The 23173-nt window shown below is 34.3% G+C and overlaps 1 protein-coding gene across 1 annotated transcript in view; it reads right to left on the bottom strand.

Annotated features, from left to right (window-relative positions):
- MOSPD2 (motile sperm domain containing 2) overlaps nt 1-23173 on the bottom strand; it is a 29682-nt gene that overhangs the window by 1979 nt on the left and 4530 nt on the right. The window contains exons 2-13 of the mRNA XM_026035291.1: nt 20336-20491; nt 19818-19904; nt 17175-17329; nt 15182-15242; nt 13885-13923; nt 13214-13338; nt 10662-10832; nt 7792-7907; nt 4162-4258; nt 3244-3340; nt 1932-2061; nt 406-508 (exon numbers count right to left, since the gene is read on the bottom strand). Of these exons, the coding sequence (XP_025891076.1) occupies nt 406-508; nt 1932-2061; nt 3244-3340; nt 4162-4258; nt 7792-7907; nt 10662-10832; nt 13214-13338; nt 13885-13923; nt 15182-15242; nt 17175-17329; nt 19818-19904; nt 20336-20381 (1227 nt within the window). The 5' untranslated portion in view covers nt 20382-20491. The remainder of the gene's footprint in view (nt 1-405; nt 509-1931; nt 2062-3243; nt 3341-4161; nt 4259-7791; nt 7908-10661; nt 10833-13213; nt 13339-13884; nt 13924-15181; nt 15243-17174; nt 17330-19817; nt 19905-20335; nt 20492-23173) is intronic.

The following is a 23173-nucleotide window of genomic DNA, read 5'->3' as shown; positions in this document are numbered from 1 at the left end:
CACAGTTATAATCTAAACGATTGATCTTAGTGATAAACTTTTCTATCACTGACTACTTCATTCTTCTGTTCCACTGAAACAACTTGTTTTTTTTATGGATAAGCTACATTGCCTGTAACAAGAACATCTTTATATTAGGAAGAAAAAAGTCTGCTAAAAGTCTATTAATATCTGAGATAAATAATATAAACAAGAGGAATGAGAATGCTAATTGCAACTAGTAATGTTTTGTTAAATCATTAATGCTCATTAAAATGATTAAATCACTGCAACTGATTTAGTTACACTGAAGTGATAAATTTTTCAAAGAGGAAAATTTGTAAAGTACCAAGAAGTTTTAATACAAAAAGAAAAAAAAACTTTTCATTTCTACCACAGTTTCAGCACAAAGGAGTACATTACTACCTGTATATGTAGATCTTCATTGGTTTTTGCAGGAATATTAAACGCATTTTCTTTTAATGTCAGAGTAGAAGGCTTACTACTTTCTAAAACATGACACCTGAGCCTGTGAAAGGGAGGAAAAAAAAAGCAGTGTATTCACAAAATGATGAATTTAATGTAACACTGGAAAATTAATACAGAAAATAAACTGTCCAACCCATTTAGTATATGTACTTTCTTATCTCTTTTGTTTGACCAATTTTATAAATGAGTATTGCAATGATAGTCTGAAAAGCCTTCCTCGGTCCATCAATTATTTTGACAAAGTTTGATAAACAAAGCAAATCAAAAAGATCTTAATGCTCAAGTAGAATATACCTTTATTATTTAAAATTCATAATATGGTATCCACTGAGGATTTAGTGAAATCTTTACTACCAGAAAAATTAACTGAACAGTAAACAAAAGCTGGAGATTTTCTCAAACATTTCTTTAGATGGTCTTTTAAACATATATTATTTCAAGGGACAAATTTAACATGTTCAAATATATTTTTCCTAAAATCTCTCCCTATGATTTCAGAAATCTTCCTTAAAAAAGAAAGAAAACAAAGCTCAAAACAAACAAACACATAAAAAGCTTCCCCAAACAGCCAACATCTTTTGAAAGAAGCTTAAGGTAACTCCCATTTTATAAAGCATAATAAGCAAAGGTATGCAAGCCCTTCCAAACAGGGCAATTATTTCTATAAGTGCACAAAGATAAACTATAACTTGCCTCCATGTTTTTATGTACAATTTTTTTTTTCCTCTCCTTAAGAGCTTTGGAAGAATAAGATTGAAAAAAATAAAAAGGCATAGAACAGTTTAAAATTAAATGTGGTAAAAATCCCTTTTTAAAGCTAGAATAGCTGGTATAGCCTCCTGATATAATGACTCTTGATGAAGAAAAAATACAATAAACTAAGATGAACAGTGATGAATTATAATGAATTAAGAGGAGCTAATTTTAAAATAGATCTGAATATGAGAAAAGCAACAACCGTGTTTAAAAGTTCCCAGAGATATTTTGCCAACAGCAAATAAGGAAAACACACATATTAACACATGATGGGCTTCTCAATTCTACAAAATTATGATTCTCTCTCAGAAAAAGATTTTAATATCAGCAGACTGGCATTTGGTATTTGCTCTTCTCTTGTCTGTTGATTTTTGGAAAACTCAAAGGGCACATTCTCATTCAAAAAAAATCTACTATCGATCTGTATTGTCACATCCATTCCCATTTTTTCGTTTAGCTCTGATCAACATAATTAAACAAAAATAAAAAGAGAATGCAAAATGCATGCAGAATATCATGACATTTTATGCATTAAAAAAAATCTCGGTATTCAGTTAAAGCACAGAAGAGATAGCAGTGAAATACCTCAAGTACTAAGAACACAATATGTTTTGTAATATCTTGTGCTGGTTTTGAGATGTAGGTACCATAACTCACATTACAGAGGATGACTAAGAGCGGCCTGTAAATGAACACCATCTGCTTACCTGTGTTCCATCACTTTGGTCCTAGGGACCTCTTTCCAAAACTGCGTCAGTTCCGACACACCYGCTCCAGAACCCTGGTCCATTTCTGCTGCCATTATGAGGAAACGATCCTGCAGGGAAGCTGCAAAACCTGCTCTCGAAAGGCAGGCGGCAGCGGGAAGAAACAGGGTGTTTGGATAATCAGTGTTATGGGGCATATGGAGGCGTTTCTGAACTTCAGAGCTCTAAAACAGGAGCTTTAGCATAGGAGATCAGACACAGACTATAAGAAACACCATTCATTCCATTATTCTCAATGATTTTCATTACAACTTGCTCTACACTACTTCTTTTAACAGAACTGGCTTCAACTGAGTGATTCTGGGAGAACCCAGAATTTTATAAAACAAAGTTTCTTTCCAGCAGATTTTTCTGCTCTTAAAGCTACTTAGAAAGCCTGCTTTACTATAGATAAACTACTACTGTAACACAGCACAAGAGGGATAGCTGTCCCCATCACTTTTCTTAGACAAGAAGCAGAATGGGCTACAGACCATACGTGCTCATGCTTAAGTGGAATAGTAAATCAACATGGGCAGTGACTCAATCAGACAGGAAAATGGTACCAAAAAGAACATTAGCTGCTAAGTCCTTCTTGTCTTTCCTTCGGTGAGGTACCAGTCTGGCTGTCTCACCTCTATAGTATGTGCTACTTCTTTTTTGTATATGGGTAATGGGTAATCACATCATTTTTTATTATTATGTATAGTAACAATGAAGTGTCATATCAACTTTACTACTAACTAACACAGCCCATATTAACAGCCCATACAAAAGAAAGACAACTGTATATATTTTTAAGTGTGGCTGGCCACTGGAGTTCAAGATCTTGTCCTGACTGACAAAAGAGTCAAAAACTCATGTTTAGTTTGGTTGTACCAAATAGAAGCCCTCATAAAACACTGCTCCGCAACCCACCACCAACTGAATATTCAGGAAACGCATCCGAAAGAAAATGTCCTGGAACAAATTTCTAGAAGACCAACATAGGTCTGTCCAAAATCAGAGGTGAGAAATTAAACTGGAAATTACATCAACTTGGACATGTGAAGACGGTGGGAATTACAACTCCAGAGAAACACAGTTGAGACATAGTCYCTTACAAATGAGAATACTCTCATGTATTCACAATATCCTTCCAAAAAGAGTCAAGATGACATGGGTGTCAGATACCTTAACAGGAGCATACAAAAGCTAATACCTAAAAGCATAAGATTCTTCATATAGCAGGTCCAAACTTCTTAAAAATCATCTACTGAAAAATTTTACTTACCACCATGAAGAGATACTATTATGTCTAAGGATGCACCAGGTTCACAGCTGCTGTTACTGGGTTTAACTCTGTATTTTTCAGGAGCGGTGGTTCTCACCTATAAACAAAATACACTAACAAAGCACTAAGTAATATACTTATATATATATATATATATGTATATATAATCTGTGATCATTTCATATTCTCCTTTTTTGGTAATGGTTATAAAGAAAACAAATATTTAGAGAAGTTCAAAATCTTAACTAAATATTGTATAAGGCACAGTGATAACCTATGGTCTTAAAAACACTTTATTTTTAAAAAGACACTATCATTTCATTTCCTTCCTCTGTCAAGTGTTTTCATTCTTTCTTTTCTGGCATGTGCTATTTTCTCTTTTTTATATAAAAACAAATCCAAGAGTATCAAAGAGAGTATCTGTCCAAACTATTGATGTGAAATTAGAGAAATATGTTATTTATTCCTGTAGAGAACACATATAAAAAAATTWAAAAAAAAATCAAGATTGATTCAATTCAGTATTTTTGAAAAAAAATACAGCATTGACTCCTCTGAGAGTAACAATTCCATCACTATGGAGCCTTATTAATTTGTTCACAGGATTTATAAAGGAAAACAAATACTCTTAAACCACAATGCTTCCTTCTTATGGAAGATTTAGATTATTCTGAARGAATTAACCACCTCTGCAGCTCTATTCCAGTCAGTACTCGAAGATTTGTATTACTGATTACACCCATTACAATCATACATGAGATGCACAAAGATTTCTTTGAGCTGTTTCAAACATTGTACTATAACCAAAGGAAAAAAAAAAAAGAAGGTTTAATAGCATTTCTTCCTCCTTCTCCAGAAATATACATGAAAAGGCCACATATTTTAGAAAGTAAACCAGTGAACACATAAAATGTTTACCTTGAAAGCCACTATGTTTTTAGTCACGTTTGTCAGTACTATCAAACACTTTCTCTCTCCGGTTTCTTTGGATCCAAAATACAGCTCTTCTGCTGGGCTAACAAAAATTTAAAAAAAAMTAGTTTATTCAAATGATCTTTACAACACAGAACAAATTTGACCATGCTTAACAAAAATATAAAATAGAATACTTTAAACTCAGCAACTACAGTCATATTTTCATTAAAACAGTGGAAAAAAAGATCTGAAATTTTGCAGTGAAACTTGGGGTTAACTCATGAGTACAAGTGGAGTTTGCTGCATCAGTGGAACAGGTTCCTGCTATTTGCTCTTTTATATCAGAGAGAGCAACCACGGCCACAGTAGGAGAACTGACAGTTTAATTAGCTGCTCTTCAGTCACCACATTTTAAAAAACACAAATAAATATAAACTCTAATACAATACACTGTTACAGCAAAAAAAGTAATTTCTATCTCATTCAACTATCCCTGTAGTGGGTACAGTGTTTACAGAAGTGGAACAGGCAGATCCTGTTGCAGATCCTGACAGAGAGTGGCAATCATTTCAGCTCCTACAGCTAGATGCACTTGAATATGTGAAGTCTGGCTTCATATATTCTGGAGACACATGCAAAGTTCTACAAAAAAAATAAAGTTTTGTCTTTTCTGTAAAGTTCTTGTGCAATTTAAAAACTCATGCATAAAATCCTTTAAAATATCATCACAGWAGCCTACTTCATCTTGGAATAAGCATTCAAATGAAAACTACTGTGCTTAAAAGCAGGGCATGCTCTAGCATGCACTAGCTGAGAGAAAACATAACCAACAGGGAAAGAACTATTTTATTTTATTTAATATCTTATTAAGGGTACATAAAAAACTGCCCTATTCTCTGACAGAAAGCCTTTTCCAAAAAATGAGCATAGCCTTACTTATACTGCTTTTTTTTTTTTCTCAATTTTAAAATGTCAGTTTTACATTACTTTGGCCTTTTCTCCCTCAAAGGAACTCCTTTCACAATATGAATCCTTTCTCCTTCTCTCTCATTTAAGCAAAACAGGATATTAGCAGAGAGCGAGAAAAAAAAAAAAAAAAAAAGAAAAAAAAGGAGGCTTTAGGGCATGTCTGAAGGCAGCTGAGAATAACTATATTTTATAATGCACTATACAGTTCACTTTTTTTTTTTGAGAGAGAGAGAGAGACAGAGGCAGGACTAACCGTGCTAAGGCAGGCAGGCACTAACAAATTGATGGGTTTAAATAAAATTAGCTGGGTTACTGAATTCTCTTGTCTCAATTTTCTCCCTGTTTCCAAACTCAATTTCAGTAAGGGATAATTTTTTTTAAAAAAGGAAGGACTGCAACTATTAGGTACTTCAGATACCAATGCCACACTACCACAATGTGAATTTTATATAAGTTGAAAAAAAAAAAAAAAGAAAAAAAGATGAATGACACCAGAATTGTTAAAATTAATGTCCAAAATGAACAAAAATACGGGGTTCTAGAAAAGGGATGTTGTGGCACAGCTAGCAAAGCCTGATACGGCTTGCTATGCTCCTAACTGTGGCAAAAGATAAGATTTTTTTTAAAAAAAAGTCAAGTCAAGCAGTATCATTGTATAACACATATGTATGTTTTGAAGTAGCTCATCAGCATAGCATAATGTATATGCATACCTATGTTTTCCTTTAGGGAAATACACAAGATTTTGCCCTCTAACAGAACCCTGTTTTCCTTGCATCCGAGATGTAGAGGAGGAAGCACTTCAGCCTGTACACAGAGCTAGTTTTCCGGCAGAGAGTGCAAAGGAACAGCTACAACTCCCCGCTCTCCTACCAAACGCACTCATTTATTAATGGAGCAGGCAGACACGTCTAGGTAGGCAGGGAAATCACAGCAGGGGTTAGGCCAGAGTGAGGCAGACCCGGTGCAAAGGCCCCCAATGGGGCCACGTTCGTGTGGGCAGCGCACGCCCAGGGCAGCGGGGGCTCGAGGCAGGCGGACTGCGCGGCTGGCGGCCGAGGCGCGTAGGGCCGCGGGCCTCGCCGAGCCCTCCACGTGGCAGCAGCACCGCCCGGCCCCACTGCCCTCCAGCCCCTGCTGCCGCCAGCCCGYGGCGGCGGCGCCGCCATCAGCCCAAACGCGCTGGGCAGGCAGGGCTCGCACTCCCTGCTGCCGCCTCAGCGCTCGGGCCTGTGGCAGGAGGGCCTGCAAACTGCCTCGGAAGCGGAGGCCTAAGGCACACCGGGAAACCAAAACTAATCCCAGCTCCTACCCCGCTAGGTATTTTATASAGGACCAGTGTGGGCAGCGCAGCTGCCTCGTGCGTTTCTGTAAGGAATGGACAGCACGGACAATAGAGATGCCAGTACTTTATTTTTCACGACAGCAAAACTGCAGCATCAGCACCTCTGCACTTGGCTAAATTTATTCTCTCTTCGAGACTAATTTTATTCTCCCTTATAATTTACATAAACTCCCAACACTTCTCTTTCAGTGGTAGAGCTTAAAAGATTAAGAAAAAAAGTACCTTTTAAAATGTGTTTTTGAAGGCATCAGTGCAAAGAAATAGCTTCTTCGGAGGAGGGGAAAAAAAAAAAAAACATCCTATATCTGACTTTTTTTCTTCAAAGAAAATCTAAATAGGAGTCGATGGATTTTAGAAATTCTTTTAGAAATCAAATCTGCAATCCCTTTCTTTGTTCTACGGAAATCAGGAGGATACGGAAGAGGGTTTGGCACACAAAGAACAAGAAAGCTGATTTCCATTTCAGAACCAGAAATATTTCACACAGAAGTGTTTTAAATGCTAATGAATATGTCATTATTCAAATTCATTCCAAATCTAATTCAGTCAGCACTTACGAAGTTAGCTCACCTAAGAAATTTAGGCAATTTCTAAGTTCAAATTGGAAACGAAAATAAAAGTTAACATCTAAGTCATTTTCTAAACAAGCATCTTAACTCAAAAAGGCAGTGAAAAGAGAAACATATTGGTGAATTTGTTTTATTTCAAAACTCCTGATGCAAAGCAGATTAACAATAAAACCTGTGACTCTTCAGTGACGGAATCTTCTGAGCAGAGATACCATTTACATGCACAGCACTGCCCACAATGGAAGAATTCCTTTAAAATTTGGCTTTGATGGGGCAAATGCAGAGTGCAGACATTTAAGCCATTTTCACTTAAAAACAACTCAAACTTCATCGGAGAGTTGTCTCAGTAAGCAGATTGTTTAAAATTTTCTTGTCTAAAGATGCCAGAGTTAAACCACTAAGTATTCTCATTACTGATATAATACTGGTTTAATAAAACTACAATCATTTTCCTCATATAAATGAAATATACATATATGGATTAGCATAAAGCATGCCAATAGTTATGTCAAGAAAAAAAAAAAAATCACTAGAAGAAACTCACTCAAATTTAGAAAATTGTTTATGGGCTTTGGGGAGGTGGGATTCTTAAAATGAATACATTTAATTAATTACTTGGTGTTTATAAATATAATTTGCTTGCTCTAAACCTTGAAAAAAATAGCCTCTCAAAAACTGTAACTAGTTCCATAATCAAGTGTTCAAAGCACATTGTGGGAAAAAAAAATTTAAAAAGAAAATTATTATTACCTGATATGCAATAAAGGTCCTTTAAAAGTAGTTAGTGCTTTCTTTGCATTTTTTGGTTTGAAATCTGTTTTGTCAGTTTGTTCCTCTGATTTGGGAATTTGTTCTACAGAATTCATCTGAGTGAAAATGACAGTTACAAAGATTAAGTAGAAACCTGAGTCATACATGTTAAAAGTCACGCAGGTATTTCATCAGCAAACAACACAAGGCAGCTCATTTCAATAATATATATATTAAAGACCCAGCTGAATTTGTATTTGCTGAAGCTGCTGGAAAGTCAACTGCATAAAATGTTTTTGAATTAAAAGTTACACAATATATTATGCATGCATAAACACTTTTCTTCTTTTTTGTAAGTATTTTCTTGATACCCAAGACGGTACACCAAGCCCATAGTTATGCTACTTCAAATTTTCAATTTACAAAGCACTGATGTTATTTTATTTATTCTTCCACTGCAAACCAGAATCAAAACAGACACCCCAATGCAATCATTACAACACTGATCAGAAAACACAAAAATTCTGCACCTCATTGTATTTCAGAGTTATTAAATATGTCTTCTTTACTTTTTAGATTGAATTCTAAGGTATTGGAGAAAAAAAAAAGAAGAAATGCTGATTGAATAGGTACATCCAAAACTACAGATACCTTAAGGACTGAGTATTTCTTCCTCTACTAGATTAAGAAAATGTGTATGTCAACAAGCCTGAATATCCATCATATAAAAATGAAAGGAAATGGGGAGAAAAAAAAAAAAAAAAAAGAATGAAAAATATCAGTGATATGACAGCTCATCAAGATCAGATAACTAGATAGTTTGCTTAGCCTTATTTTTGTTTCAGTTAAAATACAGGCAGAAGGTCTGACAAGAATTCAGTTTATTTAAGTTTGGAGTAAGGGAATGAGAGACACTCAAAATTTTGCAGAGGAAAGGCCTTGTAAAAAACAAATCACACACACAACAATTTAATTTCATTATTTAAAATAATTATATTGAATGTTTAGAGTAACCAGTAATGTGTTTGACTTTATTTACATGATTCTGATTAAAATTACCATCACTGAAAATATTACTATAGCATAAATTAAAGGTGGAATTCCTCCAGATAAATGCAAGTTTCTGCAGGACAGGCACTACAATCAGCTTTATTACTCATTGCTCCCTCCACTCTGTGGAAAGAAATAAGGCACTTGCATGATATGAGAGGAGGCATACATATATAAAATAAATTAAGCAAATTTTCATCAAAAAGCTCAAAGAATGCCAATGCAATAAGTAACAAAGGAGGCACAAATGACTTGAAATCTCTCGCTTTGGAAACTGGTCTATTTGATTATTTAACAGAGCCAAGTACAAAATAATTAATTTAGAAATAATAAATGTCAACTATTTCAAGAGAATGAGAGACTGTTTCCTGAAAAATAGACTTTGAAAAATGACATAACACTGAAGTGGCAAACAAGGGTATGCTTGCTGTGGAAGAAAGGGCAAGTATTCATCTTGAATATGCGAAGAGAAGACTAATGACGGGAGAGCAGAACAATAAACTATTTCTTATAGAAATTCTATCAACAATGAGATATGGTCCAAAACWTTACAAATATCTCTAAGATGTAACAAGCCATAACACATTACTTAATACATGATAAGTTTAAAGATTGATCTGCCTAGTTGATTGAAAAGACTGATTGGCAGCTTGATTATACTGTATTGCTGTATACTATACCAATGCTGTATTGATATCATAAACTAAACTACTATTCTTAGCACTTAGAAGAATAGGAAAAAAAAAAAAAAAAAGATCCTAAGTAGAAACCTTAAAGTGATCAAATTAGAAAGAAAAAAAAAAGAAAGAAAAAACAAACAAACAAAACCACCACCACCACACAAAAGCACAATCACCGTAAAAGCGCTAAGCACCTAAGCACATTCCCGTGTTAAATGGGGATCATGCATGTTCTTCCTGAGCTTAATGGTCACAATGGTCTTCCTTTTGGCCTTAAAGTCAGCAAAATCACATTTTCTAAAGAGCTGGCCAAGTTGCAAACAACAGCTCAATTATTTAATGGATATTTGTGCTTCAAATTGTTCTAACAAAATAAAACAGGAAATGAAGCTTTCTGAAAATAGTAAGTTTTACATTCAATTAAGCAAAAGTTTTGTGATTCATATTCCAAGATCAATTATGACCTTACAATCTTATGTAATAAATTCCAGACTTTTGCTGCTGTTTGCAAGAACAATAGCCCATTGACTGTCATAATACCACACAACTGAAAGAAGACTCTATTCTCAACACAGGAATGGAAAAATCAGGGAAACAACATCTCCTGAGGAAAAAAAATCATTTTTATACGTTGAGATTTTATCAATAGTTAAGAAAAAGAAATCCACTGAAGTATAAACAGGCAATTTAATATTTTCTTGTGAATATACTGATTTTAACAGAAAACTATAAATTGTCTGGATATGTCTATAAGACTAGACATTTTAACGCTCATTTCTCAAGATATTCCAAGTTAAGATAAAAAAAGACTAATTAGATAAAATAGTCTTGGGAAATGAAATTATGGCACAATCTTTTAAAATTTTACTGTGCAATCTATTAAATTCCACAGATATACTAAATATTAAGAATCTATTTTATGCATTAAGAATCATGGAAATGTTCTTAACAGTAAAATTGCTCAAAAAATGAAGGCCCAAAACTACAAGTGTACTTTTCAGTTTTACTAAATACTTATTTCAAAATGAAAGAAAAACAAACCTAAATGCTAAGTAAAAGGCTGACAAGAAACAAAAATAGCATGCCTCCTCTCCCACTTGGCAGGCAACTAGTTTTGCCTCAAGTTTAAGAATTAGATACCTTTTTAGGATTAAGATTTTGTTCTTCATTGGGATCCCCAGCCTCCTTGGTGTCTGCATCTATCTCTTCTTTACTTTCATGCTCATCTTCGCTAGTAATGGGCCCATTTTCACATAAAGGAGTTTGAAAATCATCATCAACCAATGGAGGATAACTATACTTGAAAGAATCCTAAAACATAAAGAAATTTTGAAAGGAAATTATTTTGGAGGATGAAGTGCTTTCAGTGGTATATTATAAAATGGAAATACTATCAATTAGTATTCAGTTTCATGTAATTATACATTTAATGTTTACATTTTAAAATGCACCCATGTGCAAAACATGAATACTACCAATAGTTCAGATAACATCACCACTAATAAAGGCAGTCACCTAACAAAACCACTGAATTATAACTGCTATTACTTATAGATTCACAGTTCAACTGTAAATTCACAGTTTGCCAGAAATGAGTGTTCACAGCCTTAGCTTTACAGATTTGCTACTCTTCTTATGTTTTAAATGAAATTTCCTAGAATTGACAGCTGTTTTAAAAGAATGTTCTAAAAGACTATAAAGAGTTTCAATTGCATCACACACAGCTCAATACTGCAAAATTCTAAAACGGTTTTAAAATTACAAAACTGGTATCTATTTACCATTTTTCTTGGATATCTGGGTTCTCCAACACTTTCTTTGTACTTCCCTAAAGTAACTAGCTAGGTGACCTGTTCCACTAGTTGTTTACATCTCACTTAATCTGGCTTTTCCCCGGTGCAGACTATCTAGAGAYACCAAAGAAGGTAGAGGAGGAGAACTGCAATGTAGAGTACAGTCTAAGGACAGGTGGGCTTTGCTCTCCACCTGTGCCATGTCAGCAGTAAAACTTATGATCTTTTCCTAACTGGAGGAAAAACAAAGAGATAAAAAAACTAGGAGGAGATGAAAAAATAAAGGCTTGAATAGAGTGGAAAGAATGAGGATTTGTATAAAGAAAGTGCAACCTCAAAAAGCTTTCACAGCCTTCACAACAAAACTGGTGAGTTTGCTCTCTCTTGTTCAGAGACTCCAGTTGTCTCATTAAGAGCCACGGTTAATTGCATTGTGAAAAGCTGCATCCTAAGAAAAGGACAGTAAACCTCCTTCCTTCTGGCCACTGAAGCCTCAATATTCAGTAAAAAAAAACACCTGGTAGTTCAAAATATTGTGCCTTTAAGTTGCAGCAATACTTTTTTCCCGCTCCCCYCATAAGTTGTTCATATGCTCGACATTTTTGTCAAGCAAATGCACTCATATTTTGCTAATGTCTTTTTGTCACAACAGCTTATCACAGGTTTGCACAAACTGCTTCATGATTTGACATTTACGTTCTTTGAAGATGGGAAACATGAAGATAACTTTGACAAATATCATTAAGTGGCCACAGGACCTTTCAGAACCAGAGCAGCATAAATCAAACTCAAAGATTCTGTGCTCAACCATTTACTGCATGAGGACGGTAAGCGGAGCCACCTCATTCCTTCTTCGAAGGAGGACTTCAGCTGTCAGGTGAGACAGTACAAAAGCAGACAGGATGTATTTGCATTTCCTTGCAGAAAGGAACTTCCCCCTCTCTTACAACAACAATAACAAGAAAACATCCTGGCGTGGGAGCTCCGTCCAGAAAAATTACTAAATCCCATCCCAATCCTTACTGGAACCATTTGAGGCACAATCAATCAGCCATTCCCTCCATGGCCACTCCTAAAAGTCAGATATTTTAGTTTTCTATAATGAGTTCTTTTACAGCAGCGTGGAACTAAGGCAGCAATTTTCTAGCAAGAAAGATGCTATCACTTTTTTGTATGATTTATCGCTATAGTGTCATAAAAGCTGCTTTTCTAATGGGTGCTGCTTTCAGTCATATAACAGGGTGACTTTTTTTTTTTTTTTTTTTTAATATTCCCGAAGTAACACTGTTTCATATACTCTAGCTACCAGAACTCTACCTTGACTTTACAGTCAAAGGAACAAGCTTCTACTCGGGCTGAAGCAATCTTTTCTCCACACTGTTAATGCTGCAAATACAACAAACATTTAGTGGAAAAAAAAGATGGTTAACAACAACTCTTTTATGGTGGAATTATATCACTGCTGTATGCTGCCTGCATATATTTTAAAGAAAAATACTTATTTTTTCCTCTAAATTGTATGCAAACTATGATATACTAGTTTTGCAAAACAAAAAGATGAGAAATTTCAGAGGGCCCTGGAACCTGTTCTCTTTTTGCAGAACTTCAGTGCCACAAATCAATGCACAACCTCTCTAATTCGCTGAGTGGAAGGAAGATACTTCAGCTAGAAATTGTGTGTGTTTGTACTCGTTTTGTACATAAGACTGCCAGATAGCAATTTCTCATCCAGTCAATTCACTTGATATTAACATGATTTACAAATTACCATTTTGACATAAGGGGATACTTCAAGAAATTACACATCCAGGAAACGTCATATTTCAGCTTCATGTATGTAGTTTAAATATGCATATCTCAAGCCATTAAAAAAGTACTTTGAAGTGCTAATGTACTTACAGTTCCACCCATGTGAGGTGGCAAATACTCTCCACTGATGTAGTCCTGCACTTCATTCTTATTTGTGAACTTTAACATGCTTATTGCATCTGGGCCAAGCCAACCCTTTACAATTTTAAAAGCAGCTTTAAAAAAAGAAGAAAAAAAAGTTAAAAATTTTCAGAAAAAGTTTTCAAGTTTATGGTAGATGTTATAGAACACTCAAGTGAACTATATGCCATATAATATGACAGAAATTGCTCTAAAAATATCTGCTGTATTGTGGACACACTGTGAAAGAAAACTAATAGCATTTAAACATAGATGTTTGCCATGTGTATACTTTGATAATTACCCTTAGTAACACATCAAAAAACACACACATAACAGCGTCCAGTGTCATATATCTACTTTAAATTCCATAACTGGATTTCAGCTGGAAACATTCAAGAAATAGATTATTTATCAAGGTCTGTTATGGTATAAAGGCAACAGCTAAATCTCTTCTCAGTCTATGTTTTGAATAGAATTAGTATGGACTATTTTAGTATGACCCCAAACACAACACTAGAAAGAAAACTAAACATATCAAAAGCATGTGACCTAAAAAATGTCAATTTGAAGACACATAATTAAAATATATTCCACCATTTAACTATTAAAAAAAGAGACTTTTCTGTAGATTGACTTACCATTCATTATCCATGGCATTTCAAAGATCACTATCTTTGCTGAAAAGACAAAAGGAAATATTATGAATATGAGATAGTATGTATTTCTTTCCTTAATAAGAAGCATGGCAATAAAGGCCATGTAACAAGCAAATATTCACTTGCACACATCTTTATGTTCACATCCCAGAAAAAAATGATTTTGAAGAATTGTTTAGAAACATGTACAAATCCATTTCTATACAAATATATTAGGTGTTTGCTTGGGAAACAGTAATTACAAGTAAAACACTATTCTGGCACTACTTTTCTGAGATTCATTTATTAATAAATATTTACTCCAAATAAATAACCTAGCAAAGCAACTGCTTACTAAAAAACAAAAGGTTAACAGGCAGATACAGCACTACTTCCCTTCTTCACAGTTAAGCAAATAGCAGAGACCTTTGTAAATCTTTTGGCAAAGAAACCTACATCAGTACTTTTATTCAAGAAAAAATATACTTCAGGGTATGTTTTGGATCACTCAAAACAAAAACACCACTGTGCACCTAGTTTTGATTTTCTGCAAGCTGCAATCTACTGCTTGCAGTTTTAGTAGCTCCTGCACATAATTTCAATCTTCACAAATTTTGACTTAAAATTCAGAATGCATGAAGGATGAACTGACAAAAAATGATTCAATATTTGTGAGTACAGAAGAAATTAACAGACAAGTGTGCTGTTTTTTTTCCAGGAACYCAAACAAAAATGCCTTAATCCTGTCTTTGAAGTAGCAGACCATTGTTCCCCAATAGTTTCTATAGTTACTCATTCTTTTGTATCCTGAGGGCTGCTAAAAGACACCAACTGCCATGTAAGTTTTCAGAACTTCCACCCAAGTAATAAAGAACGAAGGACACCATAGGCTAATTCAGTGCTACTAGATATACGTACTAATTTTTAAGCTGGCAGACATGTCTTAGATTCTTCACATTTATTGAAAAAAAAAAGAAGTGGATTCTGTGTTTTGCAAGTTAATTTTATACTCAGATTGTGATGGTTCTTAACAGTGTAAAAATACTCTGAATCTATAATGTTAAAACGTTGCATGCAATTAGGCTGTTTCTAAAACCTAAACAGRCCTTCTGGTCAAAATCCTAAATTCTCAGGGTCTTTCATTTATTTTTACAATACATAAAGTAAATGCAAAAAAGTAAATGCAAAAAGACTTTTATTTAGAAAAAGGGGCAAGGGGGAGGCAAAGAAGTTAGCCTTCCTATCATCTCCAGAATTATCAAATATATACAGTGCTTTAGGTGTAATATACAATACTTACTGAGGAAATTTGGATAATAATCAGTAAAGCAGTTGACAATAAATCGAACAAAGTCTAAGTCCTAAAATAAAAGCACAAAGTAAATGCAGTGTAAATCAAAACAATAAAAATACAGGTTTAGTTAAGCTAGACCATTTATTGAATAGTAGAAGATATTTTCTATCTTGATTACTACTACAAAGGAGATTTACAGAGGTAGAGAAAAATATGCTGCTGATAAAGGATCTAAAGCCTCCAACAAGAACAGTAAATACGGTGAAATGGCCACTGAACTTTTGGAAAATCATATTGTAACATCTATAGACAGCAGAGTGGGTAAAAAAAAATTACACAAAAAATTGTGAGTAATTGTGAGATTACTCACAATCTTAAAGCTTTATTAAAAGCTTCAGTAACTATAAACTAACTGAAAGCTGTGTCTTTAGAAGCAGGAGGTAGGCTTTAATAGAAGTATTTACCTCAACTGGATGTTGCTTGTGCCAAATACAGCACCGTCTATTCAACAGCATAAACACAGTGATAGATTTCCAAGTGGTGATTAGTGCATTAGTGAGCAGGCTGCTTTTATTTCTGCTGTCTGTTCAAACGCAGCAGCAGACATAGGGAGGAGGGATCCCTTATTTTGAAAAGGTCTAAAATTAGAACTACAGCATTCAATGGACCACTCAATCACTGCATTMATTTTAGTTATCAGAACTGCCTCAAAAAGACACCAGTTATCAGAATTACCTGGTTGCGTATGAATGAGAAAAGCTGACACAGTGGATGAGACTACGTTAGTGATGAATAAGCAAAGGAAACATATTCCAGAGAAGAACTTGGACCTCCATATTCTTTTAAAATAAAGTTCATCCCTTACTTTATTCTGCTCCAAATATCTGATGAAAATATCTCTGTTCTCTCATAAAGACACTAACTACAGAGCAAGACTCTATAATGGAAGACTTATGAAGAACATTGGCTGAAACTGTGTCTCAGAGTTTCAAAGACACTAGAAAAGTTCCTTCAGGATATGTGTCATAGATCGCAAGATCAAATAGTGCTTCTGAAAAAAAAAAAAAATCCCCATTCCTTTGTGCTTTTTATAATAAAGCTCTAGATTCTGCCCAGAAAAGTGGGTGTTAAAAAAATGCCTTTTCTCTGCTGWTCTCAGTTGAAGAAAATGACAGAGCTGTTTAGATTTTCATCTCTTAAATTTCTCAAACACCACTTTTTCTCAAGAAATCCTGATGTTTAGTTATTCTCCTTCTCTAGGGAGAAGTATATAAGCCCAGAATTAATAAGGAAACGGAAGATAATGGTGCTGTATTCCCTTAAACAAGACTCCATAAAGTAAAACCTTCAAGCTTYAGAAAAATACGGACATGTATATACCTTCCAAATAAAGATATTAGGTGAAAACTAGACACAAGGGAAGGGATACCACAGCATACATCCGCTCCCAATGAGTAAGCGAGCCATTATTTTGTTCTAGGCTACTAACAAGAGGAAGCTCTGCTGATAGTAGTGTCTGAGGGCCTGAGTGTTGCCATCATTATCCTATTTTTCCATTTATCCCTTTTGACTTGCCTTGAAWTCAACCACGAATTATGAGAAAAGCGTAAATTTAGCTGTTCAGGAAGAGGCAGCGAGAGCATACACAGTAAAAGAGGGCTCAGCTTTGTGTACTTAAAAATTTAGCCACACAATAATCTACCGTGATTCACAAAGTAAGATAGCAGACAACTGCTATATAGAGCCATTTGGGCTTGGTTAGTTGTCATAAGGAAAATAAGTTTTCAATGTGTAGTACAAGACTTTAAAAAATAAACTTTAATGTGTAACAAAAAAATCTAGAAAACAGCTGTAGTTACAAGAAAAAAAGCTTTACAGATCACTGCTGTGAGCAATCATTAGATTATATAGGTTTAATGGAGTGCACGGGACCTGAGAAAGAGGAGATTTGGATTAAATAATTCAGAAAATAGCCAGAATGAGAAATAGGAATACTTACTATGTGACTGATTCCAGTTTCAGACATGTCAAACACAACTGTTAAAGGCTTCCCATGATCTCTCTTGGCATAATGTTCTAACCAAAACGCTACCAGTTTCTTTTTCTCAAGTTGCTGTTTAGCATCTCTTACATGAAGTTTCACTCTGAACCAAACTTGGGAAGAGGAGAAAAGAGAAGAAAAAAAAAAATAAAAGAAAACAGATTCAAATCAACAGAAAATACCACTCTGATAACAGTACAGGAACAGCATGCATTATGAAATTCAAAGTCTCTGCGCTTTTGTATTCTGCATTTTTTTACAGTCACTACAAAACGGCTGCATGTTATTTTTTCTTCTTCTTGATGACATTTTTATTTCAGAATTCTCAAAAAGAAAAAGGAAAAGGAAAATAATAAGCATTAGAAAGTGAGGCAGCAGTAGAGTGGAAAAATACTTTTCATGTATTTTATTTAAACACTCCTATTATATCTTATCTAGAATATTTCTTATTTCATAAGTTGAAATTAAATTAATGCAGTCCTCAGAGATATGATATCAGGTTCTACATATATTCCCCGTATTGTGGCTGTATTGCCTGTTGCTTCTATGCTGTCTTTTCTACTATGCTGCCTTTTTCCATATCACAGGAGTTAAGTGTTTTGAAAAGTTATTTAAACACACATTATTGTGCATTATATAGAAGCTGTAGGTTTTTCCCAAGCAAAATAAAGAAAACAAAGAAATCCAAAATAAAGACAACATTATATAAAGAAAGTTCAATGCACAGCCTTTTTTCAGAAGCCTAACTTGTATCCTTTGTAATAAGAAATGAGCCATCTAATGACAAGTTTTTCCATAAGTAGACTTTATAGTAATAAATAGCTAATTACATAGTCATTTTTACATGGTCTACATTTTTACACAGTCATTTCTCTAATATCATGTTCCCTCAAACTTCTACTTAAAAAAAAGTCACTGAAAGTTTTCCTTAAAATAAGGAAATAAGAGACACTGAGAGACTTTTCTAATTACGTAATAACTAGAAAGTAAAATCACCAGCAAAAAAMCCCAGCTCATACACAGCAACAAACATGGCTTTTTTTGGGCATTTTAAATATAACATATTAAGTGCATGCTGTCAAGTTCAGAACGTCAAAAAGACAACCTGTCCAAGCACCGGCCAGTCTTGTAAATAATCAGAAATTCTTGAAGAGTTTCTTTATAGTTTGAAAGGTCTATTTTACGTATTGAGTAAGTGTGGTGTATGTGAYATCTAGCTCAAGAAACATGCTTCTCAGATGCAGTGCAACCAGTATCTCATATAACTACCATGCACCCTCAGTTTGCACACCAAGGCAGGCAGAATTCTCACCCAATACATCACAGAAATAAACACTTGGATGACATAAAATCAAAACATTACCTATGACATAACAGCTGATGTAATTATGGACAGCTATAACRTAAAACACTGTGACAGTAAAATCAAAACTCATAATTCACCCAAATTATGCCCTCTTGCATATGACCTTTTTTCAGTCCAACCACAGCTACAAGAGTCATATTTTCTTATTTCATAGTTTCTCTCTCCATAACCTCACCAAAATAAGCATCCTATAAAACCATGCTCAACTTTCTAAATGTTGTATAAACATTATATTTACCTCTCATCCTTGATTACTACCTGGTTTGAATAAAGGTTAAAAGAGAAACTCATTAAGGTATTAACAACTTTGAGGTATTAGCAACTCAGTATTGAATCTTACAATGACGAAAAGGGACATTTTGACAAAGTAGAGCCACAGAGTAAGAACTGTGTTTTACTAGTCATTATTTCATTGTGATAAYAACATATTACAATATTTAAAGGAGAGTCACTCTGGAAAACACTGCATTGMTAATCTGTTTATGGAGGTATGAACTACTTCTGGCAAACCAAGGAAAAGCAGAATTTCAGATTTAATATTTTCTCATCTTTCAAGATCAGTGYTTGGAGAGTCACACGAGTGATTTAAAAACTCATTTCACATGACTTAAAATTATTCACTTTCAATTGTGAGAAATGCTGCTATCTGTACCCTTATATAGAAAACAATATGCTCATCTATTATACAGTAATACACCTACCATGTACTTCAAGGAGTATTTACTGATTCTCTACATATCCTATTCTCTAATCACTAAAAATTGTTCTGAAACKCAAGAGTTTTCTCCTAGAATTCCTCAGCTGTCCAAACTGTTACCAAATATGACAATGACATAAACAAAAACAGACAAAATCAAATCTTACAAGCCATGAACCACTGCAAGTACATGACTGTGGTAAGCTACTGGAAAAGCAAAGACTACGCACTATAACATAATCAAGTCTTATTCTAGCTATATACTCACCATAAAAGATCCAGAATAAGGCAAAAAAAAGGTAAAAATGCATTCATAATTAAGATAAAGTTTTTTAATTTCTGAAAGTGATGATAAGCCTTGCTCCTTTAAATCATGTAATCCAAAGACATACTGAAAGCTATCAACTGCTCATTGATTTGGTAAAGGAGTCAGCACTGATTGTTTATTTTAAAGCATTTACTCTCCAAGATGAATGTTATTAAAATGATAGAAACAAAGTATAATATTTTCAGACATCTATCATTATATGCAACTTACATAATTTATAGCCCTCCTTATCATATCCATGTAGAAAGATAGCACCACTTTCAAATAACCATTTTGGAAGGACAGATTCTGTCAAGTCTAGAGGGAGAAAAAATATTATTTCAGCAAATTAACAATCACATTTTATCAACTGATACAAAGACTGAGTTCATTTTAAAAACTTTAGTGTCTTCCTATCATGCTGTAGAGCAGAATATACTTAGGAAGAGATAAGAATAAACAGTTGAAGAAAAAATAGTCAATAGCCTGTTGTTTTTCTCTTTTTTTTTTTTTTTTCCGTCAAATTTCTACAGTTCCTCTTGTTTCTGATTGTTTCTGATTCTGGTTTCTTCTAATATTTTAGAAGAAGTTCTAATATTTTATTTTCTAGCCAAATAGGAAAGTTTTTTGCTGTGGTACTTACAGGACCTCTGAGAACAAGGTGCTTAATGAAACTGTACATCTAGGCTAGCAGTAGTTGAGGAGAAAAGCAACATGCCTCATCACAATAATTACATAACATAGCTTACCATTAACTGTGTATTCTTTTCTCCACTGAAAGCTTTCATCAATCATCTTTAACGTGTCGTCCACAACATCGTGCCTCCAGATCAGATAATTTTCAACCCATTTGTCATCTTGCTGAAGTCTTTCCACATCTCTAGTATCATATTTATCTGATTTATCTAGCAAACAAGTTTATTGTTGTAAGAATACAGCACTTTTTTATGAAAACACAATAAGATTTGTCAAGATTCGATATAGCCATCCACCAAACACAAAGGATTCATTTTGGAGTCTCAAGCTTAAGCAAAGCATGTGATGAGAAACTGATAAAAAAACCTTCTATCATCTAATCTACTGCGATGACATTTAGAAACACTATGAGATTATTCTCACTATAAAAATATTTTCAGTGATTTTTATTCAAAGAAAAGCCATTACCAATCAAGGAGTGGTGTGTGCGCAACAGGTTTAATTTTCCTAGAGACAGACAGGTTTCTATAATTAACATATAAGTGGGAAAATACTCTAAGAATCTGTGTTTCGGYAAGTGCACAGATAAATAAGCGTCAGCAATTCAAGCTTGAATTCCCTAAATTGTAGGTATTTGCATGATGGACCATGAAACTCTAGAGAGAACAGATTTTAAAAATGACTGTTTTGACTGTGCTTTATGCCCCAGCACACTGAACAAAATGAAGTGTTCTCTTAAAAAAGATTACCCATTTCACATCTGTTATAAATTGCTACCTTACTGTGCATCCAATACACAGCTCTAGAAGCATGTAAAACACCAAAGCCTCACACTTTTCTTGCTTCAGTGGAACAACAGGTTAACAAACTTYAAGAATAACTTAGGTGAGAAAGGAGTTGCAGCTGCTCCTTACTTTAATTTTTAACCTATTTTTCAGGAAAGCTTTAAAATACGAATATGTAAATGGACCTATTTTTATTGTAGGTATGTTCAAATGAAAARGCTCAGTTTTTAGATCACTGCTTCGCCTTCTCTGTAAAAAAAAAAAGTTGCACAGTCATTTTGGGAGCTATTGGGATGTACACTAATACACTAATGCTTCAGAAAGAAAGATACTGATAAATCTCCCTGCTGACTACTACTACTACAAAAAAAAAAAAGAAAGAAAGAAAGGAATTAAATAAATGAATATTCAGAACAAGAAAGACTGGAATGCTATCTAACTTCTCTGTGGTTCTGGGTGAGCCACAGCTGAAATAAAGTGCAAAGATCCATGGAATTAATTTTTGTTAAGTCTCAGATGCTTTTTTTTTGAAAATTGATTATTTATGCCCCCAAAGACTGAAGATTTTGGCAGATAGGCCTAGGATTAGCAGCAGGCATGGCAGAAGGGCCAAACCTATACCTAGTTTCAAGTTRGCATCACACACACACACCCCAAGAAGAAAACAAAACAAAACGAAAACCAAGCGCGACACACACCTTAATATCAGAGGATATTTCTGCAGGTCACCTAACCCCATCACCCACTCAGAGCAGGGATGCCTTCTAAGGTGAAATAGGTTGCTAACRTCGTTATTCAGGCAAATTTTCAAACCTCCTTTGGTGGAAGTTCCACAGTTTCTTAGTAAATTGTTCTTGATCAAGAACACTGCATTATTAATTCTTTTGTATCTGTTTGTTTGGTTTAAGTACTATGACTTAACACTGTATACTTCTTTTAGTATCTTTCTCTGAAACTGAAGGTTTGTTAGATTGCAACTTCAAAGAGATACTACATGAGCCAAACCTCATACACAAAGTAAGTGAATCTTGGTAACAGTCAAAATCCAGTGGCATCTGAGAAACAGCATCAAGTATTAAAAAGTGCAGTTTTTGGAGTCCCATTTACAATGGGGTAACACTCATTCTCACCTAATTTATCTTCAGAGACAYTGATGCAAAATAACTAAGCTAGCATATCCATAGCTAGTTAAAAGAAGCACGCAGGATATGCTGAATTAGGGCTTTGCAAGATCAAAGATTTAGTTTAACCTAATCATTACCTACCCGTAGTTCCTGAGCTATCTAATTTCGAGCTGGTTTAAGGCTCTCTTGCRAACAGGAATTTCCTGCTAAGAATGACTTAGTTATTCTATTTGCAAAACATTTTTCCTAGGTTAGTTCCATGTATACCCTCTCCGTTATAAAGGATTTGATTACTCTGCAGTTATAAAACAAATAAGAAACCCAACTCACCACCAGCTAAAAACTAAGGATAATATTTCATTCTACTAACTGGAGACTCTGCTGTCAATATGTATTTACATATCTGCAAGAGGACAATCAAAAAAAATGAGGTGGTCAAAAACTGCACTGCACAATCCTATTATTCCAAACAATAAAGCTTAGCAAGACAGAGAGCATCAGAGTCCTGTTTACTGATGTAACCTTATACAATTTAAGTAATTTTTGCTACAACAATAGAATTTTACAAAAAAAAAAATATACAATGAAGCTGTCTATCCTAAAGAACATGTGAAATAAAAGGAGAGAGGATTAAGAGAAGACAGAAAAAAAAAATCCATCTGAACATCAGCTTCTTCCTTTTACTCCTCTTCCTATTTTCTTGATTAAGGAACTCTCATTTCTATGGCAACGCTCTACCCTCTCTATTAACTGTASACTTTATTTGAGAAACTTATAAAATGCTATGATTTTTTCTCTAAAAATGTTATGACTATTTCCAAGAGACAAGACCTCTCATCCTACAAAACAGTAAATCTAAAAATAACTTGAAAAATCACACAAACCTAAATGAACACAAGTTCCACTGCAATGCTTTTATCTCACTGCTATGTACATTAACACTAGAGCAACACTGCAATACTGTGATTTTTTTTTTTTTTTT

This window comes from Nothoprocta perdicaria, unplaced genomic scaffold (assembly GCF_003342845.1).
Source record: "Nothoprocta perdicaria isolate Ctin4 unplaced genomic scaffold, notPer1 scaffold_158, whole genome shotgun sequence".
In the NCBI taxonomy this organism is placed as follows: Eukaryota; Metazoa; Chordata; class Aves; order Tinamiformes; family Tinamidae; genus Nothoprocta; species Nothoprocta perdicaria.
Note: the sequence above shows the minus strand (reverse complement) of the source record. Positions and strands in the feature narration are given on the sequence as shown.